This window comes from Rhincodon typus, chromosome 28 (assembly GCF_021869965.1).
Source record: "Rhincodon typus isolate 14 chromosome 28, sRhiTyp1.1, whole genome shotgun sequence".
NCBI lineage: Eukaryota > Metazoa > Chordata > Chondrichthyes > Orectolobiformes > Rhincodontidae > Rhincodon > Rhincodon typus.
This window is the reverse complement of record NC_063359.1, coordinates 35,258,367-35,282,579: the sequence shown is the minus strand read 5'-3', so window position 1 is coordinate 35,282,579 and position 24,213 is coordinate 35,258,367. Positions and strand designations below refer to the sequence as shown.

At 41.7% G+C, this 24,213-nt stretch overlaps 1 protein-coding gene across 1 annotated transcript in view; it reads right to left on the bottom strand.

Moving 5' to 3' along the window:
• kcnt1b (potassium sodium-activated channel subfamily T member 1b) overlaps positions 1–24,213 on the bottom strand; it is a 345,244-nt gene that overhangs the window by 124,206 nt on the left and 196,825 nt on the right. Inside the window, 4 exon segments of the mRNA XM_048613616.1 lie at positions 13,530–13,624; positions 15,791–15,874; positions 21,511–21,585; positions 23,700–23,759. Of these exon segments, the coding sequence (XP_048469573.1) occupies positions 13,530–13,624; positions 15,791–15,874; positions 21,511–21,585; positions 23,700–23,759 (314 nt within the window).

Here is a 24,213-nt window from a genome sequence, read left to right as displayed (position 1 = left end):
AAGGGTCAACTGTCCATTAGATGGAGGCAGTCAAAGGAGAAAATTGCTACCTTCAGGCTGCTAGGCAGCCAGGTACCTAGGAGCAGGAAGTGGAGGTTCCATCTTTTTTTTCTTTTTATTCATTCATGGGATGAGGGCGTTGCTGGCCAGGCAGCATTTATTGCCCATCCCTAATTGCCCTGAGGGCAGTTCAGAGTTAGCCACATTGCTGTGGGTCTGGAGTCACATATAGGCCAGACTAGGTAAGGTTGGATCTCGAAAAGGAGCTGCTGTAGCAGACACGATACTACTGAGAAATCCAGAAATCCAATAAATACAGCTAGGATTGGGGTTAGGGCTCCGGAAAAGCCATAGGAGCTCTGGGGAATCAGACAAATCACTTTGCCTTTAATAAGTTCAGTGAAGCTGAGAGTAAGAGTAAAGGAATTCCAAAGCAGAATTTGCTTTGTGCAGCTCAGTAAGATTAGAGTTCAGAGAAGCACACAGGCAGTGCCAGCTTGGTGAAGTTAGCTGTCTTGGTTAGCCGATATTGTGCATGTGAATTGGTGATAGAGTGCAGTTTCCCGAATTCAGGGGATCACAGTCCTAGTTGAGACAGTGACCTGTCAGAATGTATCCAGTCATTGAGGTAGTCCACGACGGTATATCTTTTGAGGGTCCAAAGCTAAGTCTTCAATGGTGAAGAATTGGAATCCCTTGCAAAGTTTTAATGAGATCTAGTGACCTACAGTGTCCAAAACTACACCCAGGCATAAGTGAGAAATCTGTGGGATCTGTCTTGATCACATTTGTTATTTGATGTGCACATTGTTTCTGTTGCCATGTTCATTTCAGGTTGATTCTAATTGGACGTTGTAACGTAATGTATGTATATCATCACCGCACTGTGCTAAGTGCATTACTGTGCAAACTTGGTATAGTAAAATTTATTAATTTTTTTCCAAAACCAAGGAAACCTGTGGCATTATTTTCTTATTAAGTACCTGGGATCTTATACTATGTCAAGTTGTTAAAAAAGTTACAGGCTCAAAGCCAGAACTTAAATTCAGTGCTCTTGTCAGGGATAATAACGTTGGTCAGCATCAAACTGTGCAAATTAACTGCTGTCATATCTCATCAGTACGAAAGAGCATCAAAAGTATCTCATTAGCTGTAAGATGGTTTGGGCTGTGCTGAGGATGTGAAAAGTGTTGTACAAGGTAGCCCTATAATTGAAATAAGATAGTTTGCAGTAAAAGTTGCAGAAGTTCAATCTGAACAATTAAAGTGAGTAGGATTTTTTAACAAGGTGCAGAGCTGGATGAACACAAGTGTCTAGGCCCGAAACGTCAGCCTTTCTGCTCCTATGATGCTGCTTGGCCTGATGTGTTCATCCAGCTCTGCACCTTGTTGTCTCGGATTCTCCAGCATCTGCAGTTCCTACTATCTCTGATAGGATTTTTTAACAGCTCAGATTTTGCTTAAAAACTGATTGAAGCATGGCATTATTCACATCCAACTTCAACCAACAACTTGTGATGTGGGAGAGATACTCCTAAGTCTTTGGGCCAATTGTACAGCTTTCCAGTTATAGTCTCAAAATCTCATCTTGCCGTTAACCCTATTGTACGCTTCATAAAATTGCTACAGTCACATATTAATTCCCACTGAACCCACAACAGAAAATTAAGTCTACTAATTAACAGCGTAAGTACCTTTTCAATGATATGGCAGTTGTCACTAATAGCCAAGCAATCTCTCTGGCCCAGAAAACGAACAATTCATTTCTCTGCTAAATCATTCTTCCAAGTTGAGAATTTTATGGAGATTTTAAAACTCTTAGTTTTTAAATTAGTTTTCTCCTCTTAATTCTTTTTGTTTCCTTCTTCTGTTTCTCCAAGTACAATAATTGTTTTCCTCACTTTATTCTTCTTTTTTGTATCTGATTTGGCATTGAATTCACCCACTCTAATTTATCCTCCATCTCAGCCTTCTCTCCATTTATTTCTTTGTTCTCAGTGATATGGCGATGTACTCTATTTCTCCTGTTATACTGGGTTCCAGATGCCCAGTTACCTTGACCTAACAGTTAATAGCTTATACTTACAGCAACTGCATGGATAATAAAATGTTAAAACCGAGCTGAACATGACTGAGTCTAGGAGTGCACACCACTTTCAAACAAAATCTGGCAATTATTTTTTCTCTGCTAATTGTGTAGTGAATTGTCAACTTGTTCAATAAACTTTGAAATTTCTGAATGAAATCTATAATTCTGACTTAAGTTAGTGCAGATCAAGTCTCAAATACAATTTGTAATAAATAGGATGGAATAATTACAGCTTCCAAACCAGTGCTGAAGTGACTAATCTATTCTTACCTATACATTGTTTTGAAAAGCATTCACTCATTCTGACAGGAATTTCCAATTGCCCATGACAAGGTGTGGGGTTAGATCGATACATGTACACTTACAACTGTTACTTACAAAGCTGTTTTATCAATTTATAAATTGCACAACTCTTGAGAAAATGTCTCAAATCTGCAACGAGAATCGTCAGTTGTCTCAACATAGAGTTCACCAGCTTCAAAATCTCCCCAGCCCCGGCCTCATCCTATGTTCCAGCCCTCCTTCTCATCCCCGCCTCCCTGACTTGACACCACATTCCATCTCACCTATCCGCCCCACCCTTTTCACTGACCAACCTTTACAACCCCCTACCTGCATCCACATGTCTGTCACCATCCCACCTACCTTTCCCCAGCCCCAACTTCCTCTCTCTATTTATTTCTGAGCTCCTTTCCCCCTCCTCAGTCCTGATGAAGGGTCCTGACCTGAAACATTGACTTTCCTGCTCCTCAGATGCTGTCTGACCTGCTGTGCTCCTCCAGCTCCACATTTTATCGACTCTGACTTCTAGCACCTGCAGTCCCTCCTATCTCCTTGTTTGGTAGTTGTCTAGTTTTGGGCAGGGGCATGTTTTTGTACATAGGAAATAAAACTTAGGAGCAGGTGTAGGCCATTCAAGTTTCTGAGTCTGACCCTCCCATTCAATAAGGTCATGATTGATTTGGCTGTGCTCTCGCTTCAGTCTCCTGTCTCCAGTCGATAACCCCTTGACTCCATCGTCTATCAGAACCCATTTAACTCAGACTTCAACAAATATAATGAAGCAGCCTCTGCTGCTTTCTGGGCAAGAGAATTCCACAGACAAAACAAAACTCGGACAGAAATAAAATTCTCCTCATCTCTGTCTTAAAAGAGACATCACATAGCTCTGGTCTTCCTCACAAGAGGTAACATCTTCCCAGTGTGGTGGAACACTCCCCACTTGCCTGGATGAGTGTAGCTCCAACACACTCAAGAAGTTTGACACCATCCAGGACAAAGGAACCTGCTTAATTGGGACCACATCCATAAACATTCACTCTTTCCAGCACCAACACTCAGTAGCCGTAGTGTGTACTATCTACAAGATACATTGCAGAAATTCACCAAAGGTACATAGGCAGCACCTTCCAAACAAATGACCACTTCCATTAAGAAGGACAAGAACAGCAAATACATGGGAACACCACCACCTTTAAGCTCCCCCCCAAGATACTCACCATTCTGACTTGGGAATATATCACCGTTTCTTCAGTGTCACTGGGACCCTTCCGAGGAAGGGTCACCAGATCCGAAACGTTAACTGATTTTTTCTTCAGAGATGCTGCCAGACCAGCTGAGCTTTTCCAGCGACTTCTGTTTTAGTCGCTGGGTCAAAATCCTGGAATTCCCTCCCTAATGGCATTGTGGGTCAACCCACAGCAGGTGGACTGCAGCAGTTCAAGAAGGCAGCTCACCACCACCTTCTCAAAGGGCAACTAGGGACGGGCAATAAATACTGGCCCAGCCACAATGTCCCACAAGTGTATAAAGTAAAAAAAGCATCCATTCTATCAAGTCCCCTCAGGATCATATTTGATTCAACAAGATCAGCTCTCCTTCTTCCAAACTCCATCAGGTACAGGCCTGGCTTGTTCAACCTTTCTCCCTTAAATCAGCCTTTACTTTTCCTCTTTCAAAGACGGGTATGTGGAAATTTTGTAATGATAAATTTAACACCCCCATGCCCTTCACCGTCATTAATCGTGACCTCTCACGAGTTTCTCTCACTGCCTCCTGTTAGACCTCCATCATATCTTCCCTTGTGACCTCTTTCCATGCCATCATGTCACTCCACTCCACCTTCCTGTTCCTCCCTCCCTCATGCTTCGCATTGCAGCTTCCTCAAACGCAGTCTCATTCCATCTCAAATGCTCCCTTCCCCTGTCTCTCTCAAACTGCTCTGTTCCGTAGTTACGGTGAGGCGGGGTGGGTACCAGGTTGGGGTTACAAGGAGAAACATAGAATATAGGAACAGGAGTAGGCCATTCAGCCCATCAAGCCTGCTGCACCATCCAACTCAGTACCCTGTTCCCACATTCTCCCAATATCCTTTGATGCCTTTAGCCCCAAGAACTGTATCTAACTTCTTCTTGAAAATATTCCACGGTTTGGCCTCAACTGCTTTCTCTGGCAGAGAATTTCACAGGCTTCCCACTTCCTGGGAATAACGGCAAAGGGAGAGGGTCGCAGGTGAGTGGTGATATTTCAGAACATGCAAGGACCTACACAGTGTGAGAAACCAGAGGCCTACCAGTTGCTGATGTGGTAAAACGACTTCCTGATTACATTTCCTGTTTGGCAGGAGTTAGGGTCATAGAGTCATGGAGGATAGAAAAGGGCCTTTCAGCCCGTCGTCGAAAACAACCACTTAAATATTTTAATCCCATTTTCCAGCAGTTGTTCCATAACCTTGTATACCTTGACATCACAATAACACATCTAAATACATCAATGTGATGAGGGTTTTCTCCTCTCCCACCCTTACAGGCAGTGAGTTCCAGATTCCCACCACCCTCTGGGTTAAAAAAAAGTTTTCTTCACATCTCCTCTACAGTTACAAAGTTCATGAATAACAAGAGCTCCAATTAAAGTTCAAATCGCAAGCTGACATACTTATTTTCTTCCCCTCTCTCCCCAGCTTGCTCATGTCTGGGACAAGAAGTAACAATCCCCATATATTATAAAAACGAGGAGTACAGGCCTTACCATCAGAAGGACTATATAATCATTCTAGCTCAAGTGTGTTCCAAACTTCTGATGTGGACATCCTATGGCATTTCTTTTACAGTCAACGTAATGATCACAGCAGTGCAATATGAGTCATCGATATAAAATACTGTACCTTAATATGTACTTCAGCACTTAACAGAGCATTCTTGCTAATGCAGGGAGAGAAAGTGCTCTACAAATGGATGTGGCATTTACAACATTGTCATCAAATCATGCGCAAAGAAACATGGTTGCTTTTCTGACGCAATGCGACAGAAATGTTTATTGGGGTCTGCAGCAAAAAATAACCAGTGTCTAATTAGTTTTCCGTCTCATTATTGGTTTCGTTGACATCGATAAAACTGCCTACCAGGAGCAGTGCGTAAGAAGTGGTGATACAATACCACCTGACATTCTGCAGTTTGACCATGAATCAAACATTAAAAAAAAATTATACTTTCACAGAATGGGGTCATCTCTGGCAGGGTCTTGCTGAATCCTAACTGCCCGTGAGAAGGCTGTGGTGAGTCACCTTCTCGAATGATTGCTGTCTGCGAGGTGTAGCTACATCTGCAATGCTGTAAGGAAGGGAATTGGAAGATTTTGATCCAGCGACAGTGAAGGGACAGCAGTGACAGTCCCATGTCAGATGGCGAGTGGCTTGGAGGGGAATTTGCAAGTGGTGGTTCCCATGTAGCTGCTGCCCCTGTCCTTCTAGTTGCCACAGGTTAGGAGAGAGCTGTCGAAAGAGTCTTGAGGAATTGAGGCAGTGTGTCCTGCAGATTGTATTTACTGTAGCCACTGCGCTTTGGTGGTGGAGGGAGTGAATGTTGAAGGTAGTGGGATGGGGCGCCAATCAAGCAGGCTGCTTGGCCCTGGATGACTTCAAGCTTCCTGAACGGGGGAGTTCTGAGGCAGGGTCACTTGACCTGAAATGTTAACTCTCACTTTTTCTTCACAGATGCTGCCAGACTTGCTGAGCTTTTCCAGCAACTCCTGATTTACAGCATCTGCAGTTCTTGCAGTTTTTACTATTCATCACATTTCTGACATGTGTACTGTGAAGGACAGGCTTTGGGGACGCTGGCTGTGAGTTACTTTCTGCTGAATTCCCAGCCTCTGGCCCTCTCTTGGTGTCGACATATTTACATAAGTAGTCCAATTAGGTTTCTGATCAATATTAACACCCAGGATGATGAGAATGGATGTGTTGGTTCCTAATTGACATCCACATCACCCAAATGATATCAATCACAATTTTGTCCCCTGTGTTTCTAACCAGCAAAAGATCATAGGGTACACATCAAGTTGGGTTTAATTGGATGGCAAGATTGGGGACAGCTGATTAGGAGACTTTTTTTGGGGTGATTGTTGAGTTGGTCTTGCTGCTGCTTAGTACTAGCTCAGGATCCTCTTTAGTTCTTGACATAGGATCCCAAAACCCAAGGGAAACCACAATCCATGAACTCTCCATAGATGCTGCCTGACCTTCTGAATATTTCCATTTCCATTACCTCGAGATTTGACCAATCCAATGCACTCCTGAGTAGTCTCTCACATTCTATAACCTATAGATCAACCAAAATCTTTGTGGCCATGTCTCACCTTGCAGCAAGTCTTGTTCAACTATCACCCCCAGTGCTGCCAACCATATTAGCTCCTAGTGAAACCAAATTTTGACTTTAAGATTCTCAGTCTAGTTTGCAAATCCCTCGAGGTCTTTCTCTATCTCTGAAACCTCTTCCAGCTCTATAACCCTCAGAAATCTCTGGACATCTCTAACACTGGCCTTGGGCATCATCAATTTTAATCATCGTACTATTAGGGGCTGTGCTTTCACTGCCTAGGCCTCAAGCTCTGGGGTATTCTCTCTAATCCTATGAGTCACTCCTTAACATCTACTCATTTGATCAAGCATCTGGTTATCTGACCTCATATCTTAGTCTCATATTTCAGTTTCAAATGCCCCTGTGAATTGCATGAGGTCATTTTGTTATGTTAAAGGTGTTATACAAATATAAATTATTGTTGTTTGCTGGTTTCCATTTTATCTGTCTTTTTCTCAGCCCAGAGACTTCAATAAAGCAAGCACATACTGCACAAACACAGAGAATGTGGAAAAACTCAGCAGGTCAGGCAGCATTTGTGAAGAAAGAAACAGTAGTAATGTTTTAAGTGCAGAATGATTCTTCACCAGAATTCTTGAGTCCTAAAGATCTTTCTAAAGAAGAGTCACACCAGACTTGAAATGATGACTGTATTTCACTCTTGCTGGATGCTGCTTGAGTTTCTCCAGCCTTCTCTGTGTTTGTTTCAGCTTCCCAGCATCTGCAATATTTTACCTGGAAGCAGATATGAGAGCTGGCTCTTTGCTTGGAAGCTATGTAGGATAATGCAGACTTCCTGCTGCAAGACCAGTTGTAAATTAGCTTTGATTTGTGCTGTGTCAGCGAAAAAGGAATACCTTTTGATACACCATTGACATGACTCACACTTGCAACTCAGCTTCGAATGGAGGGGGTAAGGGAAAGAAACACTGCCCATTGCTCACTGCCAGCCTTGGAGAATCCTCCTGAACACTTTCCTAACCATCTTGCAAAATACTGACAAATGTGGAAGGGGCAGAATTGAAAAAATTGAGATTTTGTCACTAATAATATTGTGGCTTAGAAAGATTTGCTTCAGCCTTATGGCATAATTACATCGGGTTTGTAATAATCTGCGATACTTTACTGCATTTGGAAATACATTAAACCACTAGACTTTGTAAATATTATGCTGGGCTTCTCTGCATTCCCAGTCGTACATTCGTTTTTGTAACGGCAATTTAGTGCCAATGGGATTAATCTGCACTGTTCCTGCTCATAACATTCCAGGCTTCTGTGACTCACAGAGGGATTATAAATATTTGATTTGTTGATAATTTGCTGTTAGTGTACAGTGCTCTGCTTTAAATGATTCATCAATTGAGCATGAAATTAGTATTGCATGGGAATACATTAATCAAAGTGACCTCAACGCTCATACTGGGTTGAGAAGCTTTTATTGACTTCTAGGTTATTGTTGCTGTGGGATTTCAGCATCAACGAGGTGACAAGACCGTTGTCAGTTAGATTGGCACAAACCGTGCCTCCAGTATAAATCCAGAGAATAGTCCACAGGCCATAACTTATAGGAGCAGAATTCAGTCAGTTGGCCCATCGCGTATGCTCCACCATTCAATCATGATATGTTTCTCAACTCCATTCTCCTGCCTTCTCTCCATAATCCTTGATCCCCTTACTAATCAAGAACCTCTCTATCCATATCATAAATACACTCAATGACTTGGCTTCCACATCCTTCTGTGGCAATGAGTTCCTCAGATTAATCACTCTCTGGCTGAAGAAATTCCTTCTCGTCTCAGTTCTGAAGGGTCTTCCCTTCACTCTGAGGCTGTGTCCTCAGGTCCTATTCTCTCCTACATTTTGGAAACATCTTCTCCACATGCACTCTATCCAAGTCTCTCAGTATTCTGTATGTTTCTGTAAGGTCAGGATAATCAGCCTATAGTTTCCTGTCCTCTGCCTCCCTCCCTTTATAAACAGGGGTGTTATAGTAGCCATTTTCCTGTCCTTTGGGACCCTGCCTGACTCCAGTGATTCCTGAAAGATCACCACCAATGCTTCTACAATCGCCTCAGCTATTCCTTCAGAACTCTGGGGTGTAGTCCATCTGGTCTGGGTCATTCATCCACCAATTAGCAACATTAAGATGAAGGAACCCCATAGGGGCCAGTTACCATAATATGGTAGAATTCATTCTGCAGTTTGAGAGGGAGAAGTTGGAATCAGAGGTAACGGTATCCCACTGAGTAAAGATAACTAAAAAGGCATGAGGGAGGAGCTGGCCAGAGTTGTTTGGAAGGGAAGTCTAGCAGGGAAGATGATGGAGCAGAAGGTCCTGGGAGTAATTTGGAAGGTGCAGCAGAAATTCATTCCAAGGAAGAAGAAACATACTAAGGGGAAGATGAAGCAACCATGACTGAAAAGGGAAATCAGAGACAACATAAAAGCAAAAGGAAAAGCATACAATGTGGTGAACATTAGTGGGAAGCCAGAGGATTGGGAAGCCTTTAAAAACCAGCAGAGGATAATTGAAAAAAGCAGTAGTGGAGGTGGGATGTTAGTGAGGAGAAAATGAAATTCGAAATTAAATGAACTACTAATGTAAAAGAAGATTGCAAGTGCTTTTTAGATACCTAAAAAGTAAGAGAGAAGCAAGGGTGGACATTGGAAAATAAGGCCGGAGAAGCAGTATAGAGCCATAGAGCGATACAGCGTGGAAACAGACCCTTTGGTCAAACTCTTCCATGCCGACAAAGTTTGCACTAAACTCGTCCCACTCACCTGCATTTGGCCCATATCCCTCTCATCCTTTCCTATTCCAAATGCCTTTTAAATGTTGTAACTCTACCTGTGTCTACCACTTCCTCTGGCAGCTCATTCTGTATATGAACCACTCTCAGTGTGAAGAAGTTGCCCCTCAGGTACCTTTTGAATCTTTCCCCTCTCACCTTAAGCCGATGCCCTCTAGTTTTCGATTCCCCTATCCTGGGAAAAATGGAGAATAAAGAAATGGTGGAGGAACTGATTAGGTACTTTGCATCACCAGCAGCATTTATCCACCTTCAGACCTTTCAGCTTCCCCAGCACCTTCTCTTAATGATGACCACTACCCTCACCTCTGCCCCCCAACCCTCTTGAAGCTGTGGTATGCTGGTTACAACTGCCAAGAAGGTGTAGAGAGAAATCAACAATTTCATTTAAGAAGTCCATTCAAAAGTCTGATAACAGTGGGGAAGAAGCTATTCTTGAATCTGTTTATATGTGTATACAAACTTTCATATCTTCTGCCCAATGGAAGAAGGTGGAAGAGAGTATAACCGGGGTGGGAGGGATCTTTGATTATGTTGGTTGCTCTTCCTAAAGAAGTATAGATGGAGTCAATGGATGGGAGGCTGGTTTGCGCGATGGACTGGGATGTATTCACAACTGCCTGTACTTTCTTGTTGCCATACCACACTGTTATGCACCTAGATAGGATGCTTTCTCTGATGCAACTTTAAAAATTGGTAAGAGTCTTTATGGACATGCCAAATTTTCTTAGCCTCCTGAGGAAGTAGAGGCATTGTGCTTTCTTGAACATATTGTTAACGTGGATGGACCAAGACAAATTGTTGGTGATCATTGTTCCCGGGAATTTGACACTCTTAACATCTCCACCTCAGCACTAATGATGTGTGCCCTCCAATCAGCTTCCTGAAGTCACTGATCAGCTCCTTCATTTTGCTGACATTGATGGAGGGTATTGCAAGGTATTGCCACCAAGTCCAATGATATTTTCATTAAAGCAAAATACTGTAGATGCTGGGCATTTGAAATAAGACAGAGAATTCTGGACGTACTGGCTGCATTTGGGGAGAGAGAAAAACACAGCTAATGACTCAGGTCAATCACCTATCCTTGGAAGAGCTCTGATCAAAAGTCACTGACCTGAAATGCTGACTCTGTATCTCTCACCGCAGATGCTGGTTAGGCCACTGCTAGAGTATTATGTCCAGTTCTGGTTGCCATACTTTAGGAAGGATGGGCATGAGGATCTTGGACAGGGTGCAGAGAAATCATATAATCCTGTTTAAAAAGGGTAGATTTGCTGGCAACATTTCTTCCTCCTGGTATGTCGAGTTCTGATACCAAGTGACGAAAGACACCCACACAATATATTTGGCAGAATCATAGAATGCCTACAGTGTGGGAGCAGGCCATTTGGCCCATCGAGTCCACACTGACCCTCTGAAGAGCATTCCACCCAGACCCACTCCATCACTGAAACCCTGTATTTCCCAAGGTTATTCCATCAAGCCTGCACATCAATGGATACTATAGGCAATTTAGCATGGCCAATCTACTTAACCTGCACATCTTTGGGCTGTGGAAGGAAACCCACGCAGACACAAGGAGAATGTGCAAACTCCACACAGACAATTGCCCGAAACTGGAATCGAACCTGGGTTCCTAGTGCTGTGAAGCAGCGGTACTAACCACTGTGCCACCCTATGATAGGCTCAGTCTTGATGACACAGTAAATATGTTTGTTACAATCATAGAGTAACTAGTACATTACATCTAAGATAAGTGATTGTCAATTGTCAGACATCAGGCTGAACATACACATTACTGCTATAGCTACATGCTGTTAACACTAAAAGCAATCATTGAAGATCTGGTCAGGACACACCACACAACTCTTAGAGAACAGATGGAGAACTCTCTGTAACTTTTCTCATTGCTCCCAGGGACAACTCATAACTCTTGTCTTGTGATATCAGTTGATCCTCTCAGATACTAACTGCCTTATGCAGAAAAAAGATCCCCACAATGGATTCAGGGACGAGGTATTTCAGCAAAAATGTTCTCTTAGACAAATTGGGGTTGTTCTCCTTGACAGAGGATCATGGCAATTTTAGATAAAGTCAATAAAGAAAACAAGCTCCCATGATCCAAGGACAAGGAAGACACTAATGTAAGATTTTGAGCAAAAAGTATGGAGGGGGTGGGGGAGGGGCTGGGTGGGGAGCTTGGGAATCTGACGAAGAAAATTTTCAATGCAGTGATAATTACCTGACTCTCACTGTCTACAAGGTTAGCAGAACAGGAGATGATTAATGATTTCAAAATGAAACTGGATGGTGACTTGAGAGAAATAAACTCACAGGGCTCCTCGGACAGAGCAGGGGCAATGAGACAGACTGAACTGTTCTATAGAGAGCCAGCATGCACTCAAGGGCAGAATTGTCTCCGTCAGTGCCACAATGACTCAATGCTGCCAAAAACGGTGAACATTTCCAGCATTTTCCTCTTTTACTAAAATGTCATCCTTATCTGACATCCACACAGGGTGGGAAAGGGCAATGGACACAAATCAGGAGAAAGAATGGTAGCGTTTCTTATCCCTAAGACTCAAACTAATCAGAAACTTACATGTTACCAATGACACACACAATAACTCAGCACAGGTGAAAAGTGAAACAGAATCACAGAATTGTCACTGTGCAGAAAGAGGCCATTCAGCCCCTTCTGTCTGTGATGGCAAACCCAGGACCTTTGCTTCCTAATATCTCATCAGGCAATACAATGGCTCACTACATGAGCAATCTGCCAGTGTTGTTTTTATTCAAACATTTCACATCGTACTGTTCTTTTATTTAACAAAAAGCAATCAGCAAACTCTTCACATACAAATCGCAACGAATAAATATACTCGCAGCGCTAAAATAATTCTATTAAGCACAGAGCTGGAATTAAATGGTTGACAATGACTGTTTCATAGGAATAATATCCTCCATTACTTAATAAATGAAAATCCCTGAAAGCTATGTTGCCTGCAGTTCAGTTTCAGGGGTCCACAGCTAATATATATATGCACAACAGATTTTTTTTTCCATCAATCTTTTCAGGAATGTTATGACATGATAAATGATAAGTTTGGGATTGGGTCGGGGTCTGGGTTTGGGTGGGATGCTCTTGGAAGAGTCGATGCAGACTTGATGAACCAAACGGCCTGTTTCTGCACTGTAGGGGTTCTATGACTCTCTCACTTTGCAGGTAAGACGTGAACCTGAAGCCTCCATCTCAGAGGCAGGGCCACTACTTCTGTGCCAGAACAGCCCTCAAAACGCATACAATTTCTGAGTGAATCTCCCATGGAATTGCTCGTGGACAAGTCAGTAAAATGATGTCTCTTTGAGCTGCTGCCTCTCACAAAGATCAACGTAAAAGAAAGGTGGGGCAGTCTAATTGTGTGCTGGTGCTGACATCACTGCACATGGAACGTGGTGATGTTAGCAGTGCACGCATGGAGCATATCATGGCCAGCTGACATCAATGGCTGTGTCTGTGTCTATGTGCTGGTAGCCATTTTGAAGAAGGACCACTGGGCCTGAAATGTTAACTCTGCTTTCTCTCTCCACAAATGATGCCAGACCAGTTGAGTTTTTCCAGCAAATTCTGTTTTTGCTTCTGATTTCCACCACCCCACAGCTCTTTGGGGTTTTTTTCTTGCCATTTTATTGGTTGTTTTGGCACTCAGAACGATCAGTGCAATGTCTTTGAGTGGAGCTGATTGCAACTGGAGAATTTTGCAGGAAGAGCCACAACACTCACCTTAGAGTGCCGCCACTGGTGGAAGTACCATGGAGCAGGAATTGCTGCATTTGGTTATTCGAAGTGTTAGAGGAATTGGTAAGACTTTAGTAGTCCCCTTTAAGTACTATCAACATCTATGACAGCAGGCGTAATGAGAAGGAAATCTCAGGAATTAATATATCTAAAAGTGTATCCAATACTTAAATGATTTATAAAGAACTCACCCAGTAAACACAAGACAGAGTAGCGTACAAATCAATATTAAGACTTGGTTAAACATAGCAGACTGCGTCCTCTGAATGGCTCTATGCAAGTCATTCTAGAGAGAAAGAAACTTCTGTTAGAAATTGCAAACACAAACGAGAAATTGTTATCCACTAGTGAATAAGTTTTAGCCAGCTCCCAGGAGCTGTATTTTTCAAAATGTAAATAATAATCTTCCTCCTGAGAAGTGACTTCATTGTTTTGCTTTAAAGTGACGGCCTACAACCTTTACTAATCAACCCTGAGGTTCTTACACACCGCAATCAGTATAACTGTGACCTTATGGCACTTGATGCTGTGCCAGGAAACATTGGGGATCCAGGCTTTGAGTGAAGGTGCCTCTAGGTGCACCTGCCTTTAGTTAATGATGAGATTTCTGGATTATGAACCAACTCCAACACTGCAGCACTCCCTCAGAGCTGCAGTACAGTGGCAGCCTGCCCTTGAGGTTCATGGGCCAGTGATTTCTCAACCTGCCTTTGATTAGTGAAACTTATAATACTTTGTAAAATTCTGTAGAACGCCACTCCTCACTTCTTCCTCCCCTCCAAGCTGAAGTGGTTATACCTGACATAGAGTCACCACAAGCTGCTTTGGACATAAGTGATGGAAAAGGAATAAAACATAGGATCAGAAGTAGGCCATTTGGCCCATTTAGTCTGTTCAGCCATGGCTAATCTGATAATCCTCAACTCTACTTTCCTGCCTTCCCCTACAACCCTTGATTGTCTTGCTGGTTAAAAATCTGTCCATCTCAGCATTGAATAGACTTAACAACCCAGCCTCAACAGTACTCTATGGTACAGTATTCCACAGATTCACTGCCCTGCAAGAGAGGAAATTCCCCTTCTTTTCTGTCCTAACTGCCCTTACTCTGTGATCATATACTTTGACTGTCCCACAACCCCTCTACATCTCTCTCATCAAGTCCACTAAGAAACTTATGTTTTTCAATCTCATGGCCTTCTTTAGATATGTTTAAAATGTTGATAATCTCTGCTCTGTCGTATTGCTTCAGAAATTAATGGATTCTCATGAAGATGACTTGCTATCAAGCTACAGTTTCGAGAAAGGGAAAGATTAGCAAGTGACAACAGTTGGACAGAAGAAATATAATAGCCAGTATCATGTATACAGCTCTGTTCCCACTTTAGGATATGAAGTTGCCTAGGTATTTATGACTCATTATCTCCCTGATATTCATCAGTAGTTAGATAGCTAATCTGAAAGGGCTTTCATTACAAGATGTAATTGACTACAAATTAGCCTTCCATGTCTGTGATCAAATTGTTTATGTCCTCACTCTCCTCCTGCCAATCCCAGGACCCCCGCCCTCTGCTTAGGCAAACCAATCTTGATCCTTTGAACAGTGCTTATTATAGAGTCATAAAGTCATCCAGCATGGAAAGAGACCCTTCAGTCCAACCAGACCATGCTGAACATAATCCCAAACTAAACTAGTCCCATCTGCCTGCTCCTGGCCATATCCCTCCAACCCTTTCCTACTCATGTATTTATCAAAGTGTCTTTTAAACACTGTGCCTGTGTCCACATCCACCACTTCCTCAGGAAGTTCATTCCACAAGTGAACCACACGCTGTGTAAAAAAATTGCCCCTCATGCCTTTTTTAAATCTCTCTCCTCTCACGGTAAATTCTGCCCCCTAGTCTTGAAATCCAACATCCTACCATTTATTCTATCTATACCCCTCTTGATTTTCTCAACCACTATAAGGTCACCTCTCAACCTTCTAGGCCCCAGTAAAAACAGTCCCAGCCTATCCAACCTTTCTTTATAACTCAAACCTTCCATACCCAGCAACATCCTGGCAAATCCGTTCTGAACCCTCTCCAGCTTAATAATATCCTTTCTGTACCAGGGTCAACTTGTGTCATTTCCAACAATTATATGTTCATCAGGAAAGAGAAACCACAAATACAGGGCTGGAGGTGGATTCTAATGAAACGCCTACTCCCAAACTTTTGGCCAGACTTTCTGCTTTTTGAATGTTGTGTATGACCAACGTCTTTTTTTTTATTTGAAGTTTTTTTTTAAGATTTGGTGATGCAAACTTTGCAATCCTGAAGTTGTTCCTGACACCATGTTTTTCTGGTGAACATCCTTCAAAAATGTAATCCTGGGTTTACCTTGCGATTCGAAAATGTAAATGCAGTCCTTGGAAGGAAGTAGAATTCAGAAAAATCGATTCAGTGTCACTTACTATCATGTTCTCCAACACATGCTTGGCCAGCCAGCAGTTTAGAAAGACTGGGATGAAGAGGTTCCTCAGGGGTGGCCAGAAAATCTGTAGTGGGGACAAAGGGAATGGACTCACTCAGAAGGAAAGTACAAGTGGATAGCAAGAAAACAAGTTTAATTTAACTAGCGCCTTTCACTTACAAGCAATATCTCAAGGCATTTCACACATGAAAAAACAGACCACAAAGGGAGAAGTTAGGGTTGAGGTGGGGGTTCCCGAGAAACTGGATCAATTGGTAGGCTTTTTAAAGGAATCAGAGGCAAGAGCAGAGATGGGCAGATTTAAGAAGGGGATCTGGAAGTTTCAACCAAGAGAGCCAAAAGTTCTGCCACCAATGGTAGGGTAAAGGGGAAGTGAAAAATGTGCAAAGGCCAGAGTCAGAGAACAATTGTGTGCAGTGTGCTCATACTTAGACAATGTTGTGACATCCAGCACAGTTAAAAACCACATAAAACTCCCTATTAATGCTCCAACATCTGTAAAGACTATGTGAGTGAGATGTTGCAGTGAGATTATAATCAGTGGAACGTGATCCACTCAGGGAGTAATGGATCCAGAAGAGATCAGGATAACGGAATCACTGATGTTAAACAAAAGTGGATAAAGCAGTAAATGGTGAATTATATATTACATTCAACGTTTCAGTTAACTGGAAAATTAACTTTAACTTTAATCTTTGGTCAAGGTCAGAAGTCACACGACACCAAGTTATTGTCCAACAGGTTTATTTGAAATCACAAGCTTTTGGAGCGCTGCCCCTTCACCAGATGAAGTGACCTGGTGTCGTATGACTTCTGACCTTCTCCACCCCAGTCAAACACCAGCCCCTCCACATCATGGCTACCACTGACACCATCAACAGCTGGCTCAAAGTGCAGAGGATCTCCAGGCAGATCGTGCATATCGACACAGACTTCAAGTTTCTGCACACTTCACCTGACGAAGGGGCAGCGCTCCCAAAGCTTGTGATTTCAAATAAACCTGTTGGACTGTGACCTGGCGTTGTGTGATTTCTGACCTTGTCCAACGCCAGCACCTCCACATATCATGGCCTTAATCTTTGGTGTCATTTATGATTTAGGTAGAAACCCGTAACATCATTCTAAAATCTCTAAACCCAAGTATTTACTAAAAGAACGAAGCCACAAGGTTCACGCTTTAAATGAAAGACATTTAACGACACAAAAATCAAAGAACATTAATAAAAATAATACTGTCAGCTGTAAAAAGAGGTTGAAAATTCAATGAGCACAGCTAAGTCATGCTTTGATCCAAACTTAACTGACCTTTCCCACTATTTCCTTTTGACTTACATTTTCAATAAACTTAAGTAAGATACTTAATGGAAATTTGGAGATTAGCACTTGGTCTGAAAGGTTACTTCCTTTCAATTTCCTCCAATTGTCCTCTAGCTGTCAAATCCTATTACAGACACAGGCATCACTAGTGCCTTAAGCTTAATCATTAGTGAGTCAGAACTCTCCTCGTACTAATGTTCCTTAACTCCAGAAACTTGCATTTAAAACTCTCTCTCTTCACAGCTGGGCTGTGCCAGAAGTTCAACTCAATTTTAGTAGAGTAAGTCAGTTATTGAGGATTTTGCATCCTTTTCGCAAACACACAGTTCAACTCGATTCAGCTTGAAAGCAATGATTCCTGCAGCAAATGTGATCTCAACTAAAGCTAAAACTCTGCTCGAGACTAGTCATTCCTACAATATACTCCCCCTGTAATTACCATTTTATCAACCCTTTTCCTATTGTTTGTCTCTGAGGCAAATCAATCAAATGATTGGCTATTGGAAACAAAAGGCATTACTAGAAATCACCTCCTCAAGAAAGATATTTCTTGAAGGGACCATTACTCCAAGGTAAAATGCAGGGTTTTCCTCAAAACAGATGAGCCATCACATACCTAACAGCTCTATTAGAATCATAAAATGATAGCTTTCCTACATTGTGGAGGCAGGCCATTCGGCCCATTGAGTGAACACCAACCCTCCGAAGAACCCACCCAGACCCAAGCCCCGACCCCATTCTATAACCCTGCATTTCCCAAGGCTAATCTGCCTTGCCTGCACATCCCTGGACACTATAGGGCAATTTCCCATGGCCAATCCACCCTAACCTCCACATCTTTGGATTGTAGGAGGAAACTGGAGCACCCGGAGGAAACCCACACAGACACGGGGAGAATGTGCAAACTCCACACAGACAATCACCCCGGGGTGGAATCTATTCTAGAAAGTGAGTCGCTGAAGGGTTATGCTGGAGCTAATATTTACTCTGCCAACATTTACTTACAGTGTGAGATGATATGAGCATATATCTCCAAACTCAACCACAGCGCAGTTTCAATAAGTGTCTCTTGATGTGCTCAAGCAAAAAAACCTAATTAATACCCACACCTGCATTATATATTAAGCACAATTAATATATAAATAACACACACATCACAAAAAAAATCCTTTAATGGCAGGCAATGGAGTTCATCGAGGTCAACAGCACAGAAAAAGTCCTTTGGCCCATTGAGTCTATGACAATGTTTAGGTTATTTGAAAGGAAAGTGTAGTCTTCAAAGACATTGAAACATGATTGGCAGAATTATAGGTTTGTGATGCAATTATATTTCCATTGTCTTGCATTTATGATAGGACGTGCAGCCTTTCCATGACACGTCCCAGATATGATAGGGACAGGCAGCCCGCTACTTTAAGACACTGAATTAACATTCCCAGTGGAAACGCAAGTGATCAGGGGCTTATCAACATGTGTTACAAAAGTCTGCTGTCTCAATCTAGTAGCTCTTCCAAGCCAATTTTTCCAAGAAAGGCAACTTGAGTAACTATCTAAACTGTATTTTAATTAAAAAAAGTATTGAAACAACCTATTTTTGAACTCGATAGATTTATACAGCAGCAAAACGAAAAATGATAAATATATTCCAAATGCTTTCTGCTAAACTTAACCCCAACCCATCATCTATAAATTCCCCTCCAAGTCATGCATTATCCTGACTTGGAAATATATTGTTGGTGCTTCATTGCCAGAGTAACTCTCTCCCTAACAGCATTGTGAGAGCACCTTCACCACATGGACAGCAATGGTTCACCATATCCTCACCTTCTCAAGGGCAATGATGAACGGATAATAAATCCTGGCCTTTTCAGAAACATTCACAACCCAATAACAGATGGTTAAAAAATAGCTGGGAATTAAGAAGATCATAGAATCCCCTACAGTGTAGAAATAGGCCCTTTGGCCCAACAGGTTCACACCGACCCTCAGAGTATCCCACACTGACCCATACCCCTCCTAATCTACACATCCCTGGACACTAGGGGCAATTTAGCATGGCCAATCCACCTAACCTGCATATCTTTGGACTGTGGGAGGAAACCCATGCAGTTATGGGGAGAATGTGCAAACTCCACACAGTGTCCCAAGGGTGGAATTGAACCCAGGTCCCTGGCACTGTGAGGTAGCAGTACTAACCACCAAGCCACCACGCCACCGTAAGCACAATTACTGTGTATGACTGGACATAAAAGCCCCTAATTACAATATCAAAGAATCAGGGTCATACAGGGATAATGACTGGATTGGGATTCTGAGTGGGTAACACAAATACTTGTCTCAAGCACACAGCCAATTCACATACACTGAAGTCTCCAAGCACGCCCAGGGTACCAAATCCTTGAAAAACTCTTTCCAATGCAGACTTCAAGATGTGTGTTGGCATGGTAGAGCACCTTTAAAAAAATTGCTAACAGCTAGATAGAGGAATGATTCCATCCATTCACTTGCCTAATGCCGCTAAACATATGGTTTTTAATCTCAGTATAAATAAAAGCCAAGATATGCAAGTTAAATTGAAGAATAGAAACTGGTCTGCAATATAAACAGCATCAGCTGCAGGAAACACTTACTATACAAATTTAGTGTGACATAAATGAGAAAGACTTGCAAAGAATGTAATAGGTTTACTGATGATTCATCTACATAGTACTTGAAGAGTTGTCACACTTCATTCTGATAGCATGCTAGAAATCAAACCCTGCTACTCCTGGAGTTGCCACAAAAGTTAAAAATTTAAAAATAACTTTCTCTACAAAGGCGTACAACATTAGTGAGTTGGGAAAGATATATGTGCACAAGAATGTTCGAAGGTTTCGGCAACTGGTTCCATCGAAAGGATTACACTGACTAATCAATGAGGAGCTGCAAGTCATTATCAGGGGACGTGAAAGGAATATTAACACTGGGGAGATGTCATGATCCAAACATTGTTAGATCGATTTTTCAGTTACAAGGGAGCCAAGGGTTTTGGAGTGCAGTCATAAAAGCAGACTGAAGGTCATGATCAGAACAGCCATGATTTTACTCAATGTGAAGAAGGCTCTAGGAGCAGAATGGTTTACATATACTAATATCTCTTTTGTTCTTATATTTCTGAAAACAGTCATTGCTGAAAAGCAAAATTTGATGGGGCTTGATCAATTGACAAATTAGCTGCTAGTATGTGTTTCTGTGGGTTATATATTAGGTGTTTGCAAATAACACAATATCATACACTTAATTAATCATAAGGACGTGTAATACATATCATGATCTCTAATATTTTAAATTGAAAGTAGGAACAGCCATCCTCAAACACACCTGATTGCCCCTGGAATTGAATTGGGTGATAACTCTCGAAAGAAATCACAGCTTTTCAATACAGTGTCTTTCATGACCACGGGCATTTCAAAGCTCTTCTCAGCCACAATGTACTAACTGTTGGGAATGTAGGAAACTGAGCAGTCAATTTACGCACAGCAAGCTCCCATAAACAGCCATGTGGCAATGATCAGGTCATCTGTTTTTAGTCATACTGTTAGTTGAGGGTTAGATTTTGTCCAAACATCTGGGGATAACCCCTCTCCTCTTCAAATTAGTGCCAAGGATTTCTTTATTTTCACCCGAGGAGGTTGATGAAGCATTGGTTTAAGGTTACTGAAAGATGGCATCTTTCATGCACTCCCTCTGCCACCCAAAAACTTGACCAAGAGTTCTACCAGTTGAGGGCTGACTGACACAAATGGCGATAGTATCATGATGGTACTATCCCTATGATATTAGGGCAAGGTCAGGAACTCAACATTCACCCTCAATCCTGCCTCTGCGAACACATTTTACTTGGAAAATCAGGACAAAAACTGTGATAAAATCGTAAAATTAATGTAATTAGTGAAATATAATTAGTCTTTTAAACTTTCAAATATCAAATTTAACGAAGGATATTGGCATTTAGCAATGAGCTATTTCCATTTTGCATCTCAAAATCTGCAGCCCTTGGTCAAGCAGAGTCAGGTGTAGAGTGAAAGCCCTATTCTACCCCAGTCCTGAGAACCTGTTGTTAACGAAGAGCAGGTACTCTTCCTGCTCCCTGCACCAGTAATTTAGTCTGGCCTTGAGTGAGATTTCCAACTTAATGCAAACGATCACTGAATTGGTGAAACATTTGCACTGCATGTCCAGAGTTGTTTGCATTAAGACTGTGCTAATATGAAGAAGAAAAATTCAACGAAGTTTCTGTAATAGTAATTATTTAACAGCTGCCGTTCTCAAACATTACAGTAGCAGGGTCAAAAATTGAGTGCAACTTGAAAAACCAGCGGTAAATATTTTGTGATGACTTACTGTAATGATGAAAGGAACAGTGTTGATCATTTCAAGGATAAATGTTATTCGGAAAATCTGTTCCCAGATGTTCCCCTGTAAAGATTAATGTGACATCAGGCAACATGGAACATCACAACTTGTTATTTAGCATTTGAAATTCAGTAAGTCATTTCAGGCAAAGGTAATCTCTCTGATGTGGTTTTGCAACGCTGCTGTGCTGGTTTTCCAACATGTACTTTATCTAAATGTCCCCATTGGGACTGCAGAGTCAATGACTTTGCCCTATCATTGATTCATTTCTCAATCACTAACTGGACTGTTTTAATTTTATTGCCAGGACATTGCACCACTCTTGGTACCAAGATTGCTGCAAGCAATTCGAACTGAGATAGTTTAAATTTATAATTCAAAACTGCCAGTGTAATGCAAAATGCATCATCACAAGGGCTATAACATTGTGGCCAAAACTACTTCCCTCTGTTTTCAATATAGGTTTTTGGAAAGCAGGTTAACACAGTTTCAAAACATGTTATTCAACTGAGAGCACAGGAGATTTGAATCGTTGCATCCATTTATTATATCTTTTCTCTCTAATTAAGAGCTATTTAAAGTTAAACTCTGCATTGATCTCTAAAAACCTTTAATTAAATGACACAAATGACAAACAATTGGCTCTTCGTATCCATTTGCTCTTTAGATAATCAACAAAATGATGTAGTTAAGGTGAAGCATGCTTAGGAATAATGAAAAAAGAGGATATTTAGAGAAGATCAGATAAAGGAGTGTTTTAGGAGGCTCATGTGAAGCACAAACACTGACGTAGAGTTGCTGGACTGCTTTCATACTATAAGCACTTAATAGTAGGTACAATTATTGATTTGGGTCTATTTGATGGTGAAACACCGACATACAGTACAAATGAAACACAGTACTGATGAAGAGGCACCGAACCCAAAACGATTTCTCTGATTTCTCTCCACAGATGCTGCCACAACTGCTGAGATTTTCCAGCAATTTCTGTTTTTTGTTTCAGATTTCCAGCATTCGCAGTTCTTTCGGGTCTTTGGTACAAATGAACGACACTAATCCTCAGGGTTCTCTTCAAATTGAACGACTGTTTTGTTTGGAGAATCAGATGTACTACACGAACAACAGAGCGTAATTCATTCTGAGATGTGACACATTTGTTAATGTGTGAGGCTACAAGAAAGGCAGGCTCGCTTCACTACTGCAGCAGCTTTTCCTTTTCTTTGTCCGCAGGACTCGAGCATCTCTGGCCAGACCAACGTTTATCACCAAGAGGTCCATTAAGAGTCGACCACTTTGCTGTGGGTCTACAGTCACATGTAGGCCAGCTGGGCAGGGGCCCCTGATTTCCTTCCCCAAAGAGCATTTGTGAACCGTATGGGTTTTTAACAACAATTGACAATATTCACCATTAGACCATTCCAGACTGTTATTGAAGTCAAATACCACGATCTGCTGTGGTGGCATTTGAACCCATATCCCCGGATCGTTGGCCTGGGATTGCTAGTCCAGTGCCAGAGTCACTACACTGCCACTTCCCTTTGTTGGTATCCCTTATGCAGATGCTTATCATCGCCCCCTTCAGCCAGGACGTATGCTCAGCAACAAGGTGTCTTTTTACAATAATGTGGTCATTTTTGTGCTTCCTCGTTCTTGAGAAAAAAAAAATCTGCATCTCAAAATATCAAGTTTGGATGATAGAATGAGCAAATGCAATTTGGTGCTATTTATTCTTCCGTGATTTTTTTTCTTCTTGGTATCTAGTTTCAATGCATGCCAAGGCAGAAAAAATGAAAGTTACCACTTTTAATGCTAAGAAAATTAGATTTTATCATCCACTGCAGCCTCATCATCTCATTTAGCCCTCATGGGGGACTATGGAGAGTCCTGGTCACCATATTACAAAAGGGACATTGTAACCTTGGAAAACATGTAGCACCATGCCAGACTGACACTATGTTTCTCAGTAATGTTTCAGTTCTAGAGAGCTGAAGAATGGATTAGGGACTCCCAAATCCACTAACAAAGGTAAATTTCCATTCAAACTCTCAACATTGCGAAGAATCAATAAGCAAAAAAATAACAAACTAAGACCATTAATGTTTCATTAGAAGTTGGTGTAGAATAGTTTATCTTTCATTGAGGGTCTAATTTCTACACGTTAATCAATGATTACTTACCTTGTAGCTTAGGTATGTGAGGAGCATGGTTTCCAAGAAACTAATTAAGGCCACTGTAACCTAGGGAGATGAGAGTAACAAAATTCAATACAAATGCCACTTTTAAGGACTATTTCATTTTTCTTAATTGCACAATATAATTGCAATGATCTACTTTGCATCCATGTGAATGTTTGAGTTAAATTCAAAGTAGTTTCTGAAGAAGGTTCTAGGCCCGAAACATCAGCCTTCCTACTCCTGTGATGCTGCTTGGCCTGCTGCGTTAATCCAGCTCTACACCTTGTTATCTCGTAGTTACACCCTAGGTCTGTTCCAAGAAGCAATGTTCAGATTTCCTTGCACATAGCATGCTATAACATTTTAAAAATTGCAGTGGAGTCTGTCCAATGCATAATGCTGCACACTGTGTATTGGGTTGGGGGGAGTGGTGATAAAGATACTAATTGTCAAGGCTAACAATGTCCTATAATGACCACTTTTACATAAACAATAACAGTCAGTATTGCAGTAATCA